Here is a 14,992-nt window from a genome sequence, read left to right as displayed (position 1 = left end):
TATCAATTTAGTGACAAGCAACAAGTTCAAGCAGATGCAACAGTGTGGTTGTAATTTTGGTTACAAGTTGCATAATGATTCACGGGATGTCTTGGAGAGCATGATTCAAAGGCATTTGCACTAAGGTTAGAATGCAAAAAAGAAAGTTATATTTAGTCCTCTTCAAAATTTATAATTCAATTCCGACCTCTCTTAAAAATATTTCTAGATCCGCTCTTGATTTACATTTAAATTTATAAAATATAACACATTTTTTAGCTGAGATGAATTATGTGCGTGTAACTTTCATATAATCATCATCTTACTCAATACTTGTATATTTGTCGCACCTTTACTCTTAGGAAATTGGACGTTTCAAATTTCTATAAAACAAGAAATTCTATCTCATATGTATGTGGATGGTTTGAAACTACTACTTATAATATATATATATATACACACGCAGTATGTACGAAATTAAAATATAAAAGTAGTATAAATTGTTATAGAAGGAAATTTAAATAGGTAAATGCATCGCATTAATAATATTAAATGCACTGCAATTGTTTATATAACATATATATCAATGGTAGTTTTCGAGTATGTTTTTATTGTGGTGTCTTGGTATCATAGATTGTGAGGTTGCACGAGATTTGTTTTATCTCTAACCTTTCGATTAGTTTACCCTCTTTGGGTTTGGTATATAACTTATTTCAAATATGTAAGAATAATTTAGTCTGGATTTAAATGTATAGATATCATATTAACATTCTAACCAAAATAATTAAGGTTCAAATTTGAATATGGTAGTGGGACCAAAACCATTATTTGACCAGAAAGGCTTGTGGCTATTAAGGCAAAATATCCAACAAAGGCACAATCAATCTAATAATAACTGGTGACAACAAAGACATTAATAAATGCCCCAAGCTTCATGTAATAAGCTTTCTTTTTATGGTTCAATGATGCATAATTTCAATGATAATCACATAAACCATTTAAGTGATCTCTCATTACAGTGATTGATAAATATGGGACTAAATTGCATCTTCAACATATACACATGTGGAATTGATCAAAGCTAGCTGATACAAGGGCTTTTGATTGATTCATCGATGAAGATCTATGGATGTTGCATAGACTGGAAAAGAGCGTTGTACGATCCGAATTGAGGTCCATATGAAGAAATCATCCCACAGTAAGGTGAGAGGAGTGCATTGCCGCTGCTCGTCTGGTCGAAAATGATAGCTGCTCCTTCATTCCGTTGGTTCCACTCGAAATCGAGGACTTCTTTAGTAACACTGGTTGCTTTCGGTTGTTGTTGTGGTTGCATGACTGTGGAAGAATTACTTGGAGACAAAGGCTTGCTTTGATCCGGTGAAGAAGAGATGGTATCGGGGATGTTAACCGTCGTGATGTCATGGATACTTGACCTTCTCTTATCTTTCCCTCCGGTTACTTGCCTGATGAAGTATTTTTGAGCATGACTTGCCACTTGAGTCGGTGTTCTCGTCGTCACGAAATTCCGCGAAATGTTTCTCCAATCACCTTTGCCATACTTTTTAAGCCCCATTAGAAATTGCCTGTCATTGATAACCAAATAAAACCATCATCGCCTGCTAGACAAAAAGGTCATCCCACAAAACCAAACAACTGGTAAAAGTACCATAGAGGCCCCTGTTCTAAAAGTCAGATTGCATTTTTCTCCCTTTTAAAGGTGCAAATTAGCCCTTGAACATTAGATCAAAGAGCAAATTGGTCCTTGTTAAAAATTCCATCCATTTCTTGCTCATTGATCTAATATATAGAGACTAATTTGCCCATTTATTGAGTGGAAGAGACAAAATACAATCTTTGACCCAAACAACCTATAGGGTGTCTGTACAAACAACATTTTTCCAACATTTATAACAATTCCAAGGATCAAAAAGAACATTCCCATTGCTACAATATGTTTCAAGTATGGTAAGAGTTATCCATGGATCAAATCCGAGATCAATCTCAACTAAAGACTTGAACATAAACCTTTTGCGAGTCCACCATCAACAAAGAACTACCCTGACAACCTTAAACACTACAAATTCCACATGTTAAAAACCAAACATAACAATTTCAAGGATCAAACAAGACATTCCCATTACTACAATATGTTCCAAATATCCAAATTATCAATCCTTTTAACGAATCAAATTCGAGATCAATGTCAACTAAAGCCTTGAACATAAACCTTTTGCCATTCCACTACCATGACAGCCTTAAACACTACAAATTCCACATAATAAAACCAAACATAACTTAATATCCTAAATCCAACCATAATTACAAGACATAAATGAACAAGACAAGCAAATTTACCTGTGTTCTTCTTCAGTCCATGGAACACCTTTCTTCCTTTCTTGATCAGGTCTAGTCCCAGTCCCTCTTTTACCACCAGGTGTATAATAATAATTTCTAAACCCATCAAACACTTGACCATCATTAACCCATTCCAACGTAAAAGAATCACTACTATAACCAGGGATTGGGATCAAACCAGCTTCTATATCACTAACATCTTCTTCTAATTCCCTGTATTGTTTGATAACATCACCAACTGTTTTACCAGGAATCATGGCAGCTACCTTAAACCATCTATCAGGTGTGTCTTTATCATACAAAGCTAAAGCATTTTCAAAACACTTGTTCTCTTGTGGTGTCCATTTAGTACCTTTACTCTCTTGGAACAACCAATTTGATGTCTGTAAATAAGAAGCTGGTGAAAGGATTTCAAGTCCCCTATTCATTGTTCTTTTTCAAAGATGATTTGCCCCTAAAAATAAAAGCTCTGCTTTTTTTCTCCCTCTTGTTCAAAGAGAGAGAAAGTCCAAGAAAAAAAATTGCAGAGAAATGGTTGTTTTTTTAACTTTTAAATCATTCAAGCATTAATGGAATCCATGAAGGAATCTCTTTAAAAGAACCTCAAGCTCCAAAATCCAAGGAAAAATCAGATCTTGATGAAAAAAAAAACCTAGATATACATAAAAAGATCCAAAATCCAACTAAAACACTGAATTAAAACACTGAAAAAACAATATATAGATCAAAATTCAAAAAACCCAAAATCATTACAACATCAAAAATCAGTGAAAATCCAAGAAAAGGGAGCTACTTTGAGAAATTGTTAGCTCTTTTATAAAGCAAAAAAGCAAAAGCAAAGAGAGCAAGAGAGAATGAATGCTTATATAATAATGTATGAAACAGGGGAATTAGAAGAGAGTGAAAAAGCAAAGCAGAAAAAGAAAGGGAAAGGGTCAAAGCTGCTAAGTTGTGATTGGTGAAAATGGAGATTGTGGGCGCCTATATGTGCTTATGCTTGAGCTAAAGCAAAGTTCTATTTGTAAATATTATATATATAGAAAGTGATTGCAATAAAGAGAAAATGAAAGGGACAATGAGCAATATAAAACCAATAAATGAATGAAAGGAACTAAAGTGGGTGGTGATTATGGGATTTTTCTAGTCATTCTAGCTTTGAAGAAGAAGGAAAAAAAAGAGAGGGTAAATTCACTAGTACTCACTTAATTATTATTGATTTTTTTTGTCATTTAACAATGAAAAATTACAAATTAGTCACACAATTATTTAATTTTGTCCTGTGACAACTTTTAAAACTTGGCATAATAGTAATTTTAACCATCGACATTTATAAATTATGTCAAATTAGTCTTGATTCTAAAAAAAATAACCCTCAACATTTATGTACTGAGGAATTTGATATTTTTTTGTAGTTTTACTTTTTTTGTGACATTAAGGGTTAATTTTTAAATAAAGAGAAAAGATAAAAATTATTATATTGGATTTTTGGGTACTTCCAATTTTTTGTATATTTTCAATCAAATTTAGCTTTTTAAGAAGGATCACAAAGATTAAATTACACCATGTGTAAATATTGATGATTAAATTATTTAGAATCAAGGCTAACTTAACCCAATGTATAAATATTGAGGATTAAAGTTACTATTATGTCAATTTTAAAAGCCGTCGCCATTAGTCGGCCAGTGACAAGAAAAGACAAGATTAAATAGTTGGATAATCATTTTATAACTTTTCATAATTGGGTGACTAAAAATAAAATTTACTAATAATTGAATAACTATTTTATAAATTTTCATAGTTAAGTGGTCAAAAATAAATTTATTAATAGTTGGATGACTATTAATGGAATTTACGAATAAAAGAAAGGAACAACCCTGACAATGGCGATGGATGTTGATGACATTTAGTTGTAGCACGTGAGATGTTTGTCTTTTTATCATCGATTTTTGATACTGGGGTTTCTGTAATTTCTATTTCAAAAGCTTTGGTTTTTTCCTTCATAGATTTTTGTAAGAAAAAATCTTTTCTTTTTTTCTTATTAGAATGTAGGTTTCCATTATTTATTCGTTAATCGGATAAACCAATTGAATAAAAAATCGATTGATTCGAGAATTTAATTATATAAATTGTATCGGAAATTTAAAAAGTTATTTTCAATTTTTTTAGGTTAATTTTATCAATTATCCTTAAACTGTTACTTGAATTTTAAATCTGTCTCTAAATTTTAAGGTGTTTTACTTGACTATTGAAAATATCAATACCGTAACAATTAAGTTTTTCTATCAACTTAGCTATCAATTTGTTCGGAAATGACATAAAGCATATTTTAAAGAAGTAACATTTAGCCCATAAACTTAGCAATTGTTCTCAACTTAGTCCTTGATTTTTTTTTTCTAGATTAGTCTTAAAACTTGACAAATTCCCCTTATTTTGGTCGATGTGATGACATGACACTCTGATATTGCATCACATAAAAAATTATGTAAAAATGTGATACATTATCAGAATGTCACGTTATTGTAAAGACAAAAATTAGGAAAAGTTGTCAATTTTTAAGACTAATGTGACAAAAAAAAGTTCAGAGACCAAATTGGGATAAGTTGTCAAGTTCAAGGACTAAATGATGTTTTATCCTAATTTTAAACCTATTATATGGCCAACTTAAATCTAACATGTAAAAGAAAAAAAAAGTAGACAATGTCAATCATATTTAAGATGGCAATTTCTTTTTACCCAAGCTATCAATAATATAGATATACACGTGTTTTATATTTTGATCTGCATGTTTTAAATATGTTTCGGATTATATTTTAATAGGTATTTAATACTTAAGCTAATGGCTAGGCTGATGGAAGAGCCTAATTGATACAATAATGGAGTTTTAAGAATTCAATTAAAACATTTTGAAGTTCAAGGACCAATTTAAAATTTGGACCATAGTTTGAAGAAATTTGATGAAATTAACCTTTTATTGTTGATTATCAGAATTGAAGGAGCCACCATTAAACAAATCATTGATTTGACTAAGGTTTGCAGATTTCTAATTAATATCCATTTAGTCAAACTCATATTTATTGCTTTTAGATCATATTTACTTAACAGATCTACTTAATTAATGTTCACATTTATTAAACATTTTTTTAATCATTTTCAAATTTCTTTTATTAAATTCAAAGAAAAAAATAAGTTAAAATATATCTTTGTATATTCAAAATTTATCTGTTTAACTTTTATTTCAAGGTATTTAGTCTTTCTATTTTTCGTATTTAAGAATACAAGTTCGACTGTTAACACGATTAAAATTTTACTGTTAATTATATTAAAGTTCATTACAACGTCATTTTTTGCTATATAACTTTCAAGTAGCAAATTTAACAGAATAGTTTTAACAATATTAACAATTAAACTTGAATTTTAAATTTTTAAAAATAAAAGCCCCCACTAATCATTGGAACAAATTAGTCATATTCATCTTCTACTTCTAAAACTGTTAAATTATTTCTACGAGAAGTAATAGTAAAATAAAAGCCAAATTGGTAGAAAGTATAAAAAGCTAATGATTATATAAATTTATAAAGTGTCACACCATTGTTCCGTTATTCACTTAATGATTGGATGATAAAAAAAATAATATCAAAAATCTTGGTAATTAAATTGTAATTTTTTCAGTTTAATGGCCAAAAAGAAAAATTACGCATAATTAAGTTACTATTGATACAATTTAGACAATTTTTTTCATTAAAATTATATCAAATACTAATTATTGTCTAAACTATTACCATACCTCAATTTCTAATATCTTTAAAAGTAAAACCTATGAAATATGTTTATGAAAAGCATGAACAATTGCAATTTTATTAAATTATTGTGGCTACAAATATATATATATATAGGTGTGAAAAATAGTAGAACCTAAAGGTTTTAATTTTTTACCTAAAATGCCAAATCTAAATAACCAAACTTAGAGACCTAAAAGTAAATTATATTCATATTAGAAGTTATCAAATTATTAATAATGTGCTAAATAATTAATTTATTCAATTATGAGAATATAAATTTTAGATATTTGAATTCGGGTTTTATTTATTATATAAATTAGTTAAGATTTAATATAATATAAAATCAGGTAATAGTATCATTGAGACCTTTGTATTAGGAGTTAGGTTGCATTTTGCCCAATTTACTTAAAAACGGGTAAATTAGTTCATGTATATTAGATAAAAAAATTGATCTTTTTTATTAAAAATCTCATCAGTTCCTACCGTTAAAAATGAAAATATGAAAATTATTATATTGGATTTTTAAATCTTTTCGATTAAATTTAACTGATAAAATTTTTAGCTTTTAGGTCATAAGTAAAAGCAGAATTACAAAAAAAAAGATCAAATTAAATAATGCGGAAACATTGTGGGGTTAATTTTTTTAGAATCAAAATTAAATTGACATATATATAAATATTGAGGACTAAAGTTGCTATTATACTAAATATAAAAGTTGACAAGACATCTTTCCGTTAATTAGTAATTTAATAGTCGGTGATAAAAAAAAGATAAAATTGAATAATTAAATTATCATTCCGTAACCTTTCATAATTGAATAGCCAAAAAAATTACTAATAGTTAATAGCTACCTATATAATTTACCCTTTAAAATAATCTAACTTTATATACATTTATATATATTCTTTTATCCCACAATTTTTACTATTTTTGAAATCCAAATCCTAATTTTCAAAAGGCTACCCTAATAGAATCACACCAACTTTTTATTGCCCAACTAAAAAAATATATAAAAATAATAGTTGGGTTTATTTATTAGTCTTTCAAAAGCTATAGAGTTAAATATAGTAAATTGTGAAGTTTTTGGGTTAGTGAACATGGAACCACTTTAAAAGCAAAATAAAATAAAATCTATAATAATTATTAGGCCTCACTATTATAAAAAAAGGAAGTGCCTTTTAAAAAGGGTATTAATAACTTTTTAAAAATAACAATTTTAATTAGAATTAATCATTTAATTATAATAAAAATAAATTTAAAAAAATCCAAATTAAAAATCTCCAACCTTAATTTTTTATTGAACAATAAAAAAAATTAACGAAGATTCTCTTTTGCGAACCTCGTGTGTACGTCTAATGGTCAGGATGTTTATCGCTTCAAGTATAACTTGAGTATATGCTAATATTGTCATTACTTAAAAACTAAATCCAAAATATGGACAATAAGGGTTAGGTAGGAAAATATATATTAAAAAAAGAGAGAAAAAGTTCACTTTTATATCATAAAATAACTTTGGACTATTTTGAATATAATTTAATTTTTGAAGGTATGAATTAAAAATAAGAAAGGTGGGGCATAAAGTTTGGTAAATTGGTATTTATTTCTCTATTATTCCCCTATTTTTTATTGAATTACAGCCTATTTATTTGACTAATTTATTTTCAAATTGACCAATTTTTTTTTGATAGGTTCCATTTTTTGTCCAAATTAATATTAATTTAGATCAAATTCTAATTATTATTATTTTATTTAAGTCAAAACACCCTAATCCTTGTATTCTTTTGATTTTTGAAATTTAATCCTTCTGTTTTTAATTTCGGGAATTTAGTCCTATTCGTCTTATTTTAAAAAATAATAAATTATAGTTAAATTTGAAGGAGTAGAGGGACTTAATTTCAAAATTGAGAAGAATATAGGGAGTGGGGGACACAATTAAACTTTATATTATAAAATAATCCCCAAAGTTATTTGTCTTCCACTTAGCCCTTCTTAAGCTGTTTGGGAAAATGATAATGACTGCTTAAACAAATGTACGACCCTTTCTATTTATAGAAAGATTCCTTTTCTTTATTAAAATAAATATTCTACCTATTTTTGGCATGCTAACTTATATGCCTTACTTTTTATATCTTTAATTTATTTATTTATTAATAGCAATAAATTAATGTTTAAAATATTAATTAATGTTCATTGAGTGCATTGCCTTACCTCATGTGGTTATCTGCCAAAAGCAAAATTTAATACACGCCTTCAACAATGGGTTGGTGGGTCCACTAAGCAGCTCACATCTATACACCATTCTTCTTAAATTATTTGTATTTTCAAATCCTATATTACTTATTTAAAATTGTGGGTTTATATCGACTGAATACTAGCTCGGTTGGTATTGATATTATTATTTATATAGGAGGCCGAGGGTTTGAGTGTGTTGAAATGTATTTATCCTTCTATTTAAGAGTTGAAGAGGGATTATGGGTAATTTTAAGTAAATGTATTTGATAGCTCCGACTAAATTCAAGTGCCTCTAAACGGATGGTGAAACTCTTTCGAGGCTTCTTCTTTTTTTCACAAAACTTAAATTCAACGACAAAGTTAGAAAATTATTTTAAGGGGTCAGAGATGAATCATAAGTTATTGGGGTTAAAGTGGAGCTTTACCATTGTATTAACATGTAATTTCATAAACATTTAAGAGTTTAATGACAAATCTACCATCTTTGAGGGGGTCAAAGCCACAACTTGCCCCTGTCTTCGTCTCTACTAAAACCCAAAACCTTAAAGCTCTTGTTAAATACTTGTTTGGCAAGGATTCGAACCGTATTATCCCATCTCCACTCTTAATATTGTATTAAAAAAATGTTATTATTGTTATTATTAAAGGGCAAGAAAGGTTTCATTATTTCAACCATAGCATTTCTAGAAGATTAATTTATTATAAATTAATACCCATTGATGATCATTGTTGACACCATTTTTGGATTAAAAACGGGGTCGACTTGGGTTTTGAAAATGAAAACTAAAAACGGGAGTCGCCACCAATCTTTTTTGTGAGGTGTGATCGGGTCACCTCGAAAAGTAGTTGTTTTTAATAACCGATTTAATTTTTATCAAAACAATGATTTTGGTCTACGGAATTAAAAAAAAAACGGGTTCGGGAGTCGGTTACGCACGAGGAAGGATTAGCACCCTCGATACGCCCAAAATTGGTACCTTAGTTGATTACTTAATGTCTTAATGTCGAAAATTGAAAAACTTAGAAGAATTTAAAAAATACGATCCTTGTATTAAAACGTTGAAAATTTTTAGGAAAATGGGCATATTTCACATTATTCGAGAAAGAGGATCATATCCAGTAAGTTAGAATACAATGTCTCAAATTCCCAATACGTGAATGAATGCCAGAATTTTACTTATTTAAAAGATATTTTATTATCTCGGGTTTAGGAAAGGGATCGTGCCCAGTAAGTTAGGACACGATCTTTTCTTAATTCCCGAGATCGTTTCAAAACTTGAGTTTGAAAAGATTAGTGTATTTAGATTTATTGTGGAAATCGAAACCCAGTAAGTTAGGGTACGATCCTCTCGAATCTAAACACAAAATATCATTTTTTAAAACAAATTTTATTATCGAGTGAAATAAAAACATGAAGTCGTAGTAAAAATGTGAAAGCAAATTACATTGTTATACATGACAAAATCATAATGAATACAAAAGTGTAAAAATGATACGAGTAATAGCAACAATATAAAATAAATAAAAATCAAGCCTACAATCATATAAAATAACAATATATATAAACAAATAAATTAAAACATTCATTCAAAATAATAACGAAAATAAAATAAATAAGTAACAAATACAATTAAATATAAAAATATATATATAGACATAAACTAAAATATGTATATATAAATTAACAAAATATATAAAGTATATTTAAATATATAAAAGAAAAAATAAATATGTATGTATTTATGAAAATGAAAATATATATATAGATATGTATATAAGTTGTAAAAAATATATAAAAATATATAAGTATATATACATATATGTTACAAAAATAATGTATATATATCATAAAAATATATACACATATATATACATATACCGAAATTTTAATAAAATAAATATAAATAAGTAGGTAATAATAATAATAATAATAATAATAATAATAATAATAATAATAATAGGACTAAATCAAAACTGAAACGAAATCTCAGGGCTGAAATCAAAAATAAAATAGGGTAAGGGATCAAAATGTGAGGCGCGCGAAAAATAGAAGGGCCAATTAGGAAATTATTCCTATTAATTGAACGGCGCCGTTCTGCCAAGACCCAGGCGCATGGTTCCTGGACCAAATTGAAACGGATGCAAAAATTTGTGGTCAAAATTGCGAATGTGAGAAAACTTCCTTGAAAGCGCTTCAAAATTGGAGGGACTAAATGCACAAATATCCCCCTTTTAGAAAACGCGCGGATCTTCCCCTCGGGTCGGGTCACCGCGCGGGTCAAGGGAGCCTTAAACGGCGCCGTCTTGAAATTCCTATAAAAGCCAATTTTTTTTCTGCTATCTCATTTCTTAAAAAAATAAGAAAAAAACAAAAGGGTCTTCCCCTTTCTCTGCTAGGGTTCCAAACTTAGAACCCCGCCGCCGTCTGCCGCATCTCCATCGCAGCGCCACCAAGGACGGTGGCCGGAGTCATGCGAGAAAAAGGGGGTTTTAACCCTCATCGTGTGGCATCCTTGAGATCTCAGATCTCTCAACCCGCGGGAAAGAGGGAAACCCACAATCCCTCTCGGACCCGAATCGGCGACGGAGGAGAAGCCTTCCGACGGCGCAACCATGGTGGTTCCCGGTGAGTCCCCTTTCCCTTTTTATTTTCTATTTAATGTACGAAATAAAGAAAATAAAATAAATAAATAAGAAATGCAAATCTGATATCAAAGCCTTGAATCTGTTTTTTTTTTGTTTTATTTATATGAAAATGTTACAAAAGAAAAGAAAAAGCCCCCCGATTCAGTGATCAAGCTTTTCCCCCCCCATTTTACAAAATAGTTTCGGTGGCTTAATATAGCCTTCCACAATTTTCTCCTATTTTTTTGTTTTCTGTCTTTTCTTCTTTGTTTTTGCAGGTGTAAGTGGCATGGGAGCGGCGGAGCAGGTGGAGCAAGTGAGCGGTGATGGGACGGTGGCAGAAAGCAGGTGAACGGTGGAGTTGGTGGCGGTGGCAGAGGGTAGGTGATGAGGTATTGTAATTGGGTCTGCTGGTATGGGTTCTTTTGTTAGTGGGTCGGGCAGAAATTGGGTAAGTTAATTGGTTTTGTGTTTTGTTTTTTTTGCTTGGGCTAGAGGTTAATTGGGCCCGGGCATGAAAATTGGGCTTGTACAGCTGCCCCTTTTTGCTCGTTGTCGTGTAACGAGAACAGAGCAAAGATTAAGAAAGACCAATTTTTGCCCGGTCTCGCCGAGTCTTGACTCCTCTTGACGCTTTTCTTCAAGTCGTTTCATTCCAATCCAATGTGTCATGTTGCTTCAATCCACTCCACTGCAACTTCAGAGAGATATGACTTGTAACTTCAATCCATTCTGTTGTAACTTCAGGGGGTAAGGTCCATCATTCTGACCCGCTTCACTGCAACTTCAGGGAGATCGGACTCATATCTTCAACTTGCCCCACTACAACTTCAGGGGGATAAGATTCGTTGTTTTCAATCTATTCCACTGCATCTTCAGGGAAATAAGACTTGATGCGACCTACTCTGCTGTAACCTCAGAGAGATAAGATCCTTTATTTTAATCCACTCCACTGTAACTTCAGGGAGATAGTATAGTGTCTTCGATCTGCTCCGCTGTAATCTCAGGGAGATAAGATCTCTGGCTTCAATCTGCTCCACTGTAACCTCAGGGAGATAAGATCTAAAATTCTTTGGTCTGTTCCACTGTAATCTCAGGGAGATAAGACCTGATGTGATCTTCTCTACTGTAACTTCAGAGAGATAAGATCCTTTAATCCGCTCCATTGTAATCTCAAGGAGATAGGATTACTATCTTTGATCTGCTCCGCTGTAATCTCAGGGAGATAAGATCTGAAATTCTTTGGTCTGTTCTACTGTAATCTCAGGGAGATAAGACCTGAAATTCTTTGGTCTGTTCCACTGTAATCTCAGGGAGATAAGACCTGATGTGATCTTCTCTACTGTAACTTCAGAGAGATAAGATCCTTTAATCCGCTCCATTGTAATCTCAAGGAGATAGGATTACTATCTTTGATCTGCTCCGCTGTAATCTCAGGGAGATAAGATCTCTGGCTTTAGTTTGCCCCACTGTGACTTCAGGGGGACAAGATCTGTAATTTCCAACCTATTCCCCTACAGGTCAGGGATATAGGACTTATGGTTTGAATCCGCTTCCTTACACTTGAAGATAAGATTTGCTGTCTTTGATCTGCTCCACTACGGCTTAGGGAGACAAAATCTGTAACCTTTAACCAGCTCCAATGCAACCGATGGAGGCAAGGCTTTGTTTTTGATCTGCTTCGCTGTTAATGCAGGAAGGCAAGATCTTTTTCTTTAACTAGCTCCACTGCAATCGATGGATGCAAGGCTTTGTTTTCGATCTGCTTCGCTGTTAATGTAGGAAGGCAAGATCTTTTGTCTTCAACCAGCTCTATCACAACCGAAAGAGGCAAGGTTTGTGTCTTCGATCTGCTTCGCTGTCAATGCAGAAAGGCAAGATCCTTTGTCTTCAACCAGCTCCATCACAACCGAAAGAGGCAAGGTTTGTGTCTTCGATCTGCTTCGCTGTTAATGTAGGAAGGCAAGATATTTTGTCTCCAACCAGCTCTATCACAACCGAAAGAGGCAAGATTTGTCTTTTCGACCTGCTTCGCTGTCAATGCAGGAAGGCAAGATCTTTTTTTCTTCAACCAGCTCCATCACAACCGAGAGAGGCAAGGTTTGTGTCTTCGATCTGCTTCGCTGTTAATGTAGGAAGGCAAGATCTTTTGTCTTCAACCAGCTCTATCACAACCGAAAGAGGCAAGGTTTGTGTCTTCGATCTGCTTCGCTGTCAATGCAGAAAGGCAAGATCTTTTGTCTTCAACCAGCTCTATCACAACCGAAAGAGGCAAGGTTTGTGTCTTCGATCTGCTTCGCTGTCAATGCAGGAAGGCAAGATCTTTTGTCTTCAACCAGCTCTATCACAACCGAAAGAGGCAAGGTTTGTGTCTTCGACCTGCTTCACTGTCAATGCAGGAAGGCAAGATCTTTTGTCTTCAACCAGCTCTATCACAACCGAAAGAGGCAAGGTTTGTGTCTTCGATCTGCTTCGCTGTCAATGCAGAAAGGCAAGATCTTTTGTCTTCAACCAGCTCTATCACAACCGAAAGAGGCAAGGTTTGTGTCTTCGATCTGCTTCGCTGTCAATGCAGGAAGGCAAGATCTTTTGTCTTCAACCAGCTCTATCACAACCGAAAGAGGCAAGGTTTGTGTCCTCGACCTGCTTCACTATCAATGCAGGAAGGCAAGATCTGTAACTTCATTGATCTGTCCCTTGGGGAACATGACCTGTATGTTCTATTTTATGAACCTAATTGTGCCTAGTGATTAGGATGACATAATCAGAATGAATCAAATGCTCCTAACTAGATATGTATGAATGACATTTGAATGAATGCAAAATGTCATGAAGATGATTCCTTAATGCTTAGGTTAACATCACGTAAAACCTTATTAAGGTTTTATCATTGACGTACTACAACGCCTTTTTGCTCGTCTGGTATATCCAAAGAAACACTTAATCTGGTTGCCCCCCACTGTAAACCTTAAAGTTTAATCCATTAGGGCACAAAATTTGTACCATCATTCTCCCTCTACAATCCAAGGGTAGAAATATGGTTTTTCCTCAATCCTCTTTTATCACGATTCAAGGATATAGGATCTTAATCTTTCTGGTCCCCCCTTACACCATTTCCAGGGTGTCGTTTCAACGACTCATGCACAAATGAAGGCTCTCTTCTCCGAGGTAACCTCTTCCTATTGCCTAACAATCATTGATTGCTTGTTTATTTAAGCTTTTTCATTGACACGACATCTTGTCCTTTTGTTCAATCAATGCATTTGTCAACAAAATCCAAAGAGAAAGTCCAAACTTAGACTCTTCCTTCTCAAATTTCCAACCTTCAAATTTGGCATGTTCTAAACAATAGTCCTGTTTCAGGTTCCTATATTATTTAGAAACTTTTCAGAGTAATATGCAAAACTTCCTTTGTGAAAGTTTTATTAGTCCATTAATCATTATTCCAATGCTTGCAAAAAAGGTCATAACAATGGGTAAGAATAAAGTTGGTTCTGAGCATAGCTCGAAAGAACAAATTATCGAAAATAGTGAAGAAAGACAACAAAAGAATTAATTGGGAATGTATATCTTGGAAAGAAAGAAAAAGTATTCCAAGAATAACATGAGAATTGGGTGCCCCAGATATCACAGCTTGGACTTCTCTATACAAACTTTCTGAAGACCCTTTTGAGTTGGACATGTGTTTAGGAGATCTACAATGCTCTGTCGATGCTCCCAAGATGTCGCCTATCCTTTCCTGTTGATTCAGGCATGGCAAGATCAACACATGCCTCAATATGAACAAAACTTGAGCAGCTTATATCACCTCATGCCCTATTTTGATCAGTATTTGAGCCGCCTCTTTCGGGTTTTCAACTCAAATCTCCTTTGGCCTAAGGTGCCCTTTGCGGGTTTTCCCCTTAGCCTCTCCATTTTTACTTTTTCATTTTTCATTTTTTCCATCTTCTTCTTCTTCTTCTTCTTTTTTTTGAATCAAAGTGCCCTTTTGTAGGTTTTCCTTGGTCCTTCCTTCTTCTTTA

The 14,992-nt window shown here is 32.3% G+C and overlaps 1 protein-coding gene across 1 annotated transcript; it reads right to left on the bottom strand.

Moving 5' to 3' along the window:
* Positions 1–892: 892 nt before the first annotated feature.
* Positions 893–3,338, bottom strand: LOC107958042 (transcription factor DIVARICATA). The gene is made up of 2 exons (XM_016893695.2): positions 2,335–3,338; positions 893–1,562 (listed from the first exon to the last, which is right to left on the bottom strand). The coding sequence occupies exons 1-2, from the start codon at positions 2,760–2,762 to the stop codon at positions 1,103–1,105; spliced, it is 888 nt and encodes a 295-aa protein (XP_016749184.1). The 5' UTR covers positions 2,763–3,338; the 3' UTR covers positions 893–1,102.
* Between the last annotated feature and the right edge of the window lie 11,654 nt (positions 3,339–14,992).

The sequence above is a fragment of the Gossypium hirsutum genome, chromosome A01, assembly GCF_007990345.1.
Source record: "Gossypium hirsutum isolate 1008001.06 chromosome A01, Gossypium_hirsutum_v2.1, whole genome shotgun sequence".
Lineage (NCBI taxonomy): Eukaryota > Viridiplantae > Streptophyta > Magnoliopsida > Malvales > Malvaceae > Gossypium > Gossypium hirsutum.
This window is presented reverse-complemented; position numbering and strand designations above follow the sequence as displayed.

Excerpts from the sequence above, each read along its gene's own strand:
- LOC107958042 (XM_016893695.2), bottom strand. The coding sequence starts at position 2,762 with ATGAATAGGGGACTTGAAATCCTTTCACCAGCTTCTTATTTACAGACA. Across the intron at positions 1,563-2,334 it reads TGGACTGAAGAAGAACACAG|GCAATTTCTAATGGGGCTTA; the intron begins GTAAATTTGCTT and ends TATCAATGACAG.